Source organism: Oratosquilla oratoria, chromosome 21, assembly GCF_046742065.1.
Source record: "Oratosquilla oratoria isolate Oo_2021 chromosome 21, ASM4674206v1, whole genome shotgun sequence".
Taxonomy (NCBI): Eukaryota; Metazoa; Arthropoda; class Malacostraca; order Stomatopoda; family Squillidae; genus Oratosquilla; species Oratosquilla oratoria.
Window position 1 is genome coordinate 36,902,512 of NC_134797.1, and position 10,000 is coordinate 36,912,511.

The 10,000-nt window shown below is 37.1% G+C and overlaps 1 protein-coding gene across 38 annotated transcripts in view; it reads right to left on the bottom strand.

Moving 5' to 3' along the window:
- Nucleotides 1-10,000, bottom strand: part of bt (projectin protein bent) — a 191,175-nt gene that overhangs the window by 89,517 nt on the left and 91,658 nt on the right. For 35 of the 38 annotated variants that reach the window (XM_076204746.1, XM_076204763.1, XM_076204762.1 and 32 more), the window contains 4 exons: nucleotides 9,103-9,141; nucleotides 6,863-7,004; nucleotides 5,659-5,895; nucleotides 5,016-5,152 (listed from right to left, as the gene is read on the bottom strand). In XM_076204746.1, the coding sequence (XP_076060861.1) occupies nucleotides 5,016-5,152; nucleotides 5,659-5,895; nucleotides 6,863-7,004; nucleotides 9,103-9,141 (555 nt within the window). The remainder of the gene's footprint in view (nucleotides 1-5,015; nucleotides 5,153-5,658; nucleotides 5,896-6,862; nucleotides 7,005-9,102; nucleotides 9,142-10,000) is intronic. The other 3 variants (XM_076204741.1, XM_076204745.1, XM_076204733.1) reach the window with 1 other exon arrangement.

A 10,000-nucleotide genomic window follows, 5' to 3' on the forward strand; every position in this document is an offset into this window, starting at 1 on the left:
ACAACCAGATATATGTATACTTAACTATATACATAGGTAGATTTATATACGCATATAAATGGGGAGGGGGATAATAAAGACTAGGCTACTTACAAGGCCAAAATGCTTGAGAGGATATGACACATCCCCCCGAAATAAAATAGAAAATTATAAAATCATGCAACATGCCTCCGGCCACCCCGGCTCGCACATCTAGAAAAAAGGTAAAACTGGAACATAGGTGTGACAGGGTGATGGATGTGATGTTCTGAATAGGTGTGATGTCATGAATGGGCATGGTGATCGTGTGACGATGTAGTTACGTCTTAGTGACTACAACGTGTATAGTGGGACGTGGTGATTGAGGTAGTGATGTGGGAGGGATGATGACGTCATGACTGGGGTGCTGATGTAATAAACTGGTTGGAAATCACGTAATACTGTGGCGGATTATGAATGGGTATAAACACCGTGGGATGAAAGCTGAAGAAACCCATGGGGTATTCAAAGGAAATATGACAATGACGTCTTGGGTAATTTCTGGATTTAGGGATAATTGTTGAATGGGGAGAAGAGGAGGAGCAAGCATAAGAAGAGGAAGATGAAAAGGAAGAGGAAGATAAAAAGAAATAGAAAGAGGAAGATAAAAAGGAAGAAGAAGAGGAAGAAGGCAAAGAAGAAGAGGAAGAAGAAAAAAGAAGAAAAGGAGGAGAAGGAGAGGGGAGCTTAGGATTGTAAGGAAGAGTAGGAGGAGTAGAAAGACGTGGAAAAAGAGGAGGGGAAGGCAAGAAGAGGCAAAAGGGAATGAGAATGAGGAATGATATGATAAAAAGGAGGAAAAGGAATATGAAAAAAGAGGAGACTCGTAAAAACATAATGAGAGAACTCGAGTATGGGGTTGAGGAAGACATGGACTTCTGGTAGTCGGAGGACTCGATAAAGGAGGATTGAATTTTGGAGAACTGGAAAGATCTGACTATATGAGTTCTAGGGGTGGTTTACATGGAGTAAAGGTACATCATCTGGGACCATACGGTCGTAATGATCTTAAATACAGACTGGAATGTGTGATTTATATTTCCAAGCAAGAAAAAGGACCTAGGGCATTTGTGGTAGTATTGTGGAGGTGGGCAGGATCAGAAGGCTGGGATTTTGTTTTGGGCAGAGAACTAGCAAGAGGAATATAGAGGACAGGACTTCAACAGCTAAGAGAGGGATGAAAAGAAGTGGCTTCACCAGCAGCCAAAGGAGAAGAGAAAATATGCAAAGGGATGATATGAAAGGTTTTGTTTATATGTCAGTTAAATGACGTAGGTGTTGGGTTGAATAACTATCCCCTTAAGGTATCTAAGTGGATCAAAGAGTACGTGGTTCACAAAAGAACAAAAAGGATAGACTTTATTCGTGATGCGTTTTAGAAAGATCATGTGTCTTGTCAAAAATTTGTATTGAAATCTCCGTGTTAACGTGTTGAAAGGGAATGACCAAGGCACGAGTGATCAATGAATGTATAAGAATGAGACGATGTGTAGACCTGTGTACCATATGAGATGTTTAAATAAGATTCGTGGCACACCACGGAACGAACAAAAAAAAATATTGGACTGAGTTAACGCTTGCACTTAGGAACATCTAACAAAATATTAAATATATAGTATACACCGAGTAGAAAATATTTAGATGCGTTGAAAGGTTATGAACAGCGTATTGAAAAGACGCTTATCTGTATAGTGATAACCACAATCAAATTAACATTCAGAATCGGAAAAGGGGAGAAGTAATAATAAACGAAGGTCAATGTAGATGCAGATATATATATTTTGATACGAGGAAATAAAGAACGAGACGGTGCACTTTGTCCTTTGCTGGCGAACCTCATTCCAGTGCTGAAGGATGGGCCAATCAGGTATAAGTTCTGCCAAAGATGGTCTTCTGGATTCTCTTCGTGAGTCTGCTCGGTCACCGCGCTGTCCGTTCTAGCAAACACAACGCCCCAACACGAGCCAGATCAAACACAGGAAAGTGAGTGAGTGGGACTGACTGTCTCAGGGGATGTGAGCAGCTAAACGTGGAAAAGAGCAGCAAGCGAGGGGCAAGCTTAGGCCAAATGTAAAGTAATTTGCCTCTTTTTCATGGATAGGCATCGTGCCACGATTTATGAGTCCTTAAGACCGAGTAGGTTTTGAATGTATGGATTTGTCTGACATTCCGATCTCAAGACAATTAGGGACATTCTCCTGCAATATTTACGAAGGTGGTCTCAATTTAACGCAGACATTATGTAAATCAAATTAAAAAAACTATTTCTTGATATAGCTGATGATAAACCTAGAATTGTGTTTATTCTGTCCTTAAATTGCAATAAAATATACGCATGTTTGTGTGATTTTATCTGAATGCATACATGTGTGTATTTGTGTGAGTCGCATTAAGATAACAGCATTCTGATAATCTTTTAATTTTGTAGTTTCTATTTTTCTAATTAAAATTCTTCCTTCTGGAGGATAAGCGTACTTTCTTTTCAGTTTTGCTAAAAACTAACCTACCATTCATTCGTTATCCGAGCTTATTTGGTATAAAAGATATAATGAAAATTAACAGGTAAAAAAAAAAAAAAAAAAAAAAAAAAAAAATCGTGAACTGATTTTTATTGAATGATAATAATCTCTATTGCATATATCCTAAAACAAATGTAAGACTATAAGACGTGATGCGCTGTTTAAATTGCATATTGTCTTCTACTCAGGAGGGAGTGAGGGATATGGGCACGAGTGTATGAGGACGAATCACCTTGAGAGAAAATGATTCCGATGAGGCAAGAAAAAAATCCACATCTAGAAAAATTTAAACAAGATTTGAAAAGCGGGGAAAAAGCTAGAAAAAGCACTAATAGCCCTGATGGGGTATCATCTTTGAGCAAATTAAATAAATTCAAGAGGCTGACAGAAAAATAATTTACATCAAGGAATCGATAGTAGAAAGAAGTCTTGGTAAAATAGAATGAATTTCCAAAAAGATCTTAGTGGACAGTCGAAGAGGTGAAAATGTCATCAAGAAAATGTTGGTAGAGTGTTGCATTGAAAATATAAAACGATGAAAATTAAAAATAAATATTTACCAACAGTATTCGAAAACTAAGTTCTTTTACGTTTTTTTTTTCTTTTTTGAAAATAATTTCTTACAGAAAAGGATCAGAAAACAGAATATTTACAAAACCAAAATTATATAAAGCTGCGAAAATGAAAAAAGGTGGCGTATGTATAGGCAGCAATGACGAGTTCCTATTGGAGGTTAGCTCGACCAATCACCTCTTTGCGTCTGACTGACTGCAGCTTAGGCCAATCGGGAATACGCTCAGCCAAAGAAAATCGCCGAATTTTGTTGGTTGGCGGAGGCTGAAGATGTGGGACTTCTATCGGCCCCTCCTGGAGGTTGGGGTCGTTTGGGGTGGAGGTGGGGTGGGGCTGGTAAGGACGGGGACCGGCGAAGGGCTTCAGTGGACAAAGGTTAGTACACAGAAGTCAAGGAACAAGGATTGGTGCTCACCGTTTTTGCATAGGTTTAGGTAGAGATGTGTTCATGTGTGTGTGTATGTGTGTGTGTGTGTGTGTGTGTGTGTGTGTGTGTGTGTGTGTGTGTGTGTGTGTGTGTGTGTGTGTGTGTGTGTGTGTGTGTGTGTGTGTGTGTGTGTGTGTGTGTGTGTGTGTGTGTGTGTGTGTGTGTGTGTGTGTGTGTGTGTGTGTGTGTGTGTGTGTGTGTGTGTGTGTGTGTATGTCGTCAATTATAGAAGAGTTTGAGATTGGTAGATGATATTAGGTGAAGCATATAGAGCGTGTAGGAGTAACGTTGGAAGTATGATTTATTTATTTATTTTTTTAGGGTACAGGAGGAACGTGTAGGGTATACAGTTGTCCTCAGGTAGTTCATAGACATAGCAGGGACAGATACAAGTATCAAGTAATAGTAGCGACATTGGAAGTTGGTGAAGGGGAAAAATTAGGGTTATAGTGATATGATCAGATATGTCAACAGAGCAGTGACCAATTATTGAGATAATAGTGTAATTAGACAGGCACGGTAATCTCAACAGTTTTGAGGGGTAGTTACGGTGATCAAAATGTGTCAGGTGATAAGTAACAGTGAGCAGCAAGTTAAGGTTGCAGTAATGGTTGGATATATGGGTAGAGAGGTGTCGGATAGGTTGTGGATAGGTTGCAGACCCAAATTTGAGGTGAAGGCAGATTTTTAGAGAAAGGTGCACCGGGAATTTGGATGAAGAAAAGGGGACGAATGTCGAAAGTCTCTTGTTAGAAATCATTAAATTCTAAGTAAATAATTCACATTTTCAAGGACCCTAAGAAGAAACAAGATGGCACAGCTCGATATTAATCTACCCCTCCTCCCCCTAAAAAAATATATAGAAAATTATACCTCTTTCTATTTTGTAATAGATCGTTTACAAGAATCTGATTAAGCAAGAACTTGTGGCTTAGAAACATTTAAAAGCTGACTTAAGCCTCCAGTGGGAGAATTTTACTTGACCAAAGTCCAAATGATGTTGCAAACTATCACAGAAGGTGTGAAACCACTGAACAATTGGCTTCCAAGACTTCTCAACGATCAGAGAGAAGCGTCTTCACAATCAGCAGTCTTGTACAGTGTATCTCTTTGGCTCTCTTTTACCGTACAAATGATATCTTTTCTACTATGTGATTATACTAATTATTTGCAAAAAATGCAACCAAAATATAGAGCTGTTAAATTCAGCTACACTCATTGATAATTTGTGGCTGATGTAATTAGCAGGCTATGAGTTCATTAACTGAGGACTATATTCCTAAATTATTTTGCAGAATAATGTAATGACATTACAGCTCATTCTGAAAGAGAGGATGCAAACTTAGCATGGAAAAAAGTATACCATAGACCAGGAAGAACACTAACTATTTCCCCTTTCGAATCGTCGGAACTCAAATCTGTGGAGAAGAAAGGTCATCAGAATTATAGAAAGTTAATCAAGGTCAGGAAAAATTTACCCTCTCCACTTTTCTCAGCTGAGGCTTCGTGTCTTTCTCGACTTCCTTCAGGTTATATTCCAGCTCTTCCTGTTCCTTCTTCCATTTGGCGTACTTCTTCTTCTTCAACATCGCACGGAAGTCCATACCACTCGCATCTGTAGGGAAAGTTATTCTTCGTGTCACATGGAGAGGGAAGATGACGCAATACTTTGCATTACCAGGGGTTTTTCACCTCCTACTACGTGAAATGGTGAGTTTATATCAGAATGGTGAGTTTATATCAGACATGGAATTAAATGTAACCCTTAGAGAAAAGCAATATACATTATATATTTCGTGAGCGAAATTATTCAAGTACTAAGTCATATTCCTTTTCTGTTTCTCTTTTATGAACATATATATGTAAAACACACATTTATTGACATAAGTATGCAGCATCAGCAAGCATTTTCATGTCCTAATGTATTAAATGTAAACCCTCAAAGGCTATACACATTCACTAATCATGCCATAACCGAAAAAATAGTGGTATTTAGTGAGTAATGAATTATTTCAGTCACTGTTGAAGTTGTGCATTACATAAGTATGGGATGCACGAGGAAACATATTGAGAACCCATAGAATAGAGGATGCGGCACCCCAGTGATCTCCTGTCACTCACCTGAGACGTAAAGTTCCATCTCGGCTGAGTCCTCTCCATGCTCGTTGCTGACCACGCACTTGTATTTGCCCTCGTCGGTGCTCTTGACTTTGCGGATGCAGAGGGTGACAGCGTTGGTGGCGCCGTCGGTGTGGACCTTGTAACGACCACCTTCAATGATCTCTGTGAAGCCCTTGTAGAACTTGATCTTAGGGACGGGATTACCCTCAACCACAAGATCAATGTAACCCGTGGAATCTGTCGGAGAGAATATATGCTTAGCACTTGTATCATCGTCATTCGACTTATAGCGCACACATGTCTCTATGGATGTTTACTTTACATTAGTATTTGAAAGGTAACTACGCAGAACTGTACGATAATGGATTGCCCTCAACCACAAGATCAATGTAACCCGTGGAATCTGTCGGAGAGAATATATGCTTAGCACTTGTATCATCGTCATTCGACTTATAGCGCACACATGGATGATTACTCTACATTAGTATTTGAAAGGTAACTACGCAGACTGTATGATAATGGAACAATTTATACAACTATTTTCTCTAAAATCTGATAACAGGACAAATGTCCCGAGTATATTTCTATTTGTCTATTAATCACTATTTGCTGGCTAATACATTGTACATGTCTGAGTTCATGCATATATTCCCCTATCTGTACTCATATAATTGAATATTATATTAATTTTCATTTCAGCTACATCCACAGTTCTTTCAAATTCATACTGCTCCAGGTCTAAATCATCTTATAAATCGATCTACACCGAAAACCAAAGATACAACCAAAGATATAGGATAGATTTAATTCACCTGTGATTTTACTACCATTCTGAGCTGATAAACTAGCACTATCATCACACCCAGAAAGAATGAGTGAATCGTGCTAATACACTCTTAGATATATTAAAGTAGGTATGGAAAAGGAGCCTACGATATTGGCCGCGTAACTGTGGCCGAAGCCGACACCCTTGTCCTATGCCCTTGGACTGTTCGGACAAGTAAGTCACTGCTGGGAATCGGCAAGAAACGCGAGATTCAAACCCACAACTAAGCAAATACAAGATTACCCCACCAGCTGACAGTGTGAAAGACTGACTTCTAACGTGTGTGCAGTTCCGCGTAAATCTCTACCTTGATCTGGGGTCTATGAGCATCTATATGACATGTACGACACACAAATCTTTGTCATTCATGAACTATACCTTCAACTGCGGTGTACTTGAGCTGTGCATCGACAATGGTTGGCTTCCCCGGTGCTCCAACGGGCTTGAGAGGTGTACAGGGCTTGTCCACCTTATCCTCATCTTGGACAGAGGACCGGCGGTCTTGGCTTGCACGACGACGCTGTTTTGGCGCGAAAGGCAATAGCTTTGATGAGGTACAATCGTTCACAAAAGGGCTCGGGTTGTCCGTCAGAAAGAGATTGTCTTCTTTGTGTTACTGAGGTGTACGTTACGAAAATCCCGCTAAAACTCGCGACACAATTTGATATGAGCAAATAAATCCAACAGTTATAATTTAAGAAAAAAGATATATGGTCACTGAAAAAATTGCATTATTAAAAAGAATACTGTTTCTTTTTAAAGTAACCCATTTTTAGGAAAAGTTCAACAAGTTTGTACATAGTGTGTCTTTATAGTGATGTGGAAGAGTGGGGTTCCAATTTCCTCTTGTCGACAACCCGGCCATTGTGAGCTTAGGCATTGTATGACGTTTTCAGACACAGGACAGGATTGAGACAATCAAACCAGATCAACACGACTCGAGGACAACAGGTGCGACAGCGAACAACACAGAGTGAGACAAGTAGTAGCAAGTAAGTCATTATAAAAAAAAAAAAAAAAAAAAAAAAAAAAAAGCTCGACACATTTTTTTTAATAACTATTTTTGGTTGAAAAAACATGAATATTTGTACATATAAAGAACACATAACAAAATATTGAATTATCACTTTTTTCACGTGCAGCAAAATCCAAACTAGCGACGATATTAAACACTTATTAAACACTAGTTGTGTCTACACACCCACACTTCAGATAACTAGAATAATATAAATGACATCATTAAAACATGTTAACCACAAACATCGAAACAATAAACACAACAAGAATTATACATAGAATTTATGAAAATGTCAGTCCATCACAAGCAATTATTTACACCGACAGATAAATAAAGTAAAACAAGTGTACAACAATACATTATTAGCAGCCAGTCTTTGAGACAGAAACAACATAACGGTAAAGAAAGATTGTTCTGAGTATGTCGGCAGTAACAAAATAATTGTCCAGTGTCCATTGGTAGAAGTCATTCGTCAAGTCGTTGTCATAGATTGTTGGAGTGACGGGGAAATGTACCGTTAGATCATATCAGTAAGGTACTTAAAAATATGCGTTAAAGTCGGGAAGATTGTAGACATGTCACAGATATATAAATGGCAGTAAATGAAAAAAAAGAGTAAAAGACGTGGGAATCGGTAGTAGTCGTAGTTGTTTCCGTTTTGATAGATTAATTGCGAGCGTCGCGCTGAGGAGCACTTGAGGATGTCATCATCGATTGAAAATATAAATCTTTCCAAATGAATAATCTTTAATATCATGAACTGATAATGTACACATCAGATGATACATATTCTTTAACGAAAATGCGATTATACATGCATTTGAGTGGATGATTTTTTTTTTTCTCAACTGAAACCAAGGTGTGCTCCTGTGCGCGACGCACACCCGTAGAAGCGTTGCAGAACAGTTGGACTTTTCGCTCTAGTAGCTGTCTGGGCGACTTGGGAGGGCGTTGCGAGGATGTCGTTGTCTTATTTTTTCCAAATACTTGGATGGAAATGTATTCAATGTCAAAAAAATATTTGTGATGCGTTAATCCTGGTAAAAGTGGTCCTTGGTTGAGACTTAAGTCTGTGTACATATATATATGTATATATATATATATATATATATATATATTTATATATATATATGTATGTATATATATATATATATATGTATATATGTATATGCATATATATATATATATATGTATATATATATATATATATATATATATATATAAATATATATATATATATCTATAGATATATAGAAATATATACATATATAAATATAAAACCCCTTCTATTTATCTATATAGATATATATATATATATATATATATATATACCTACGTGTCCAATGAAAAAAATGTGGACTAAATAGCAAAAAAGTCCAGTTATTAAAAAGTCTGATACAAAGCGTCGCTTTTCATTAAAATAAATTATCAATCAAATCACAATATAAAGATAATTATTCTTTTGTGTTAAGCGTGCAAAGGTTAAGAACCTGTAAGCAGCCGGCTAGTTTTAGGAAAAAAAACTGTCTTAAAGCCAGGAAAAAAAAAATCAGAAAAAAAAATCAGAAATAAAAGAATTCTTTCTTTTGATTTGTCCAACCTGCTCGTCCTCCATAATCTCTCCAGGTCGCAAGCGAGCCTGTGCTCAAGCAAGGGAGGAAAAATCATCAGTTTTTACAAAAGAAAGAGAAGCTACATCTGTCTTCATTTGGTTCCTGGGCCAAATGCCATGAACAAGAACATAGCACAATTATGACCAACATACATTTTTCAGGTGAGAGTAAAGTTTCTATATTCTCTATAACAGAAAAACTGACTCTTTTTTTTTTTTTTTTTTTTTTTTTTACAAAATGGCCATTGGAAAAGTATAAAGAAGCCCCAAATGCTGACAGACATAGACGATGATACTTTGATAGGATTAAGAAGAGGTGTTAACACTTTGATGATGGTTGGTGTCTATACATGTTTATGTAGAATTTGCATATTCTGCTAAACATTTCATATTAGGATAAAGTAAAGAAAGAAAGTGTGCTGAAGACTGATGTGATGATGACAAAATGTTTTGTAATCTTGATGAAGACAGGGAAAGAAGAAGAACCCGAAGGTTATGTACAAAAAATATATATATAATAAGTTGATCACGCTAAAGTGCGGTGGCCGTGGCTTGAGAGCCTTCAAATTCGATCACAATTTTTTATACAAATTTGATGTTGTGAAAATCGGTACACAACATTCATACATTCCGAAAAGAAATCGGCAAAGACGAAATAATTCACGAAATAAGAGATAATCTTTAGTTTAAATAAATTAAATTCTATGTGGATCTAAATAAAATCTCTCTAACATCATAAATTACTTTATAGTTGTATCTATTTCTAATGTGATTATTTAATTAAATACTTAATCACATACATGACAAGAAAACAGCTGAAAAACCGAGCGTATTGATTTATATTTATCTACAAAGAACCAATTCTAGATCTGGTCAGAACTGAATT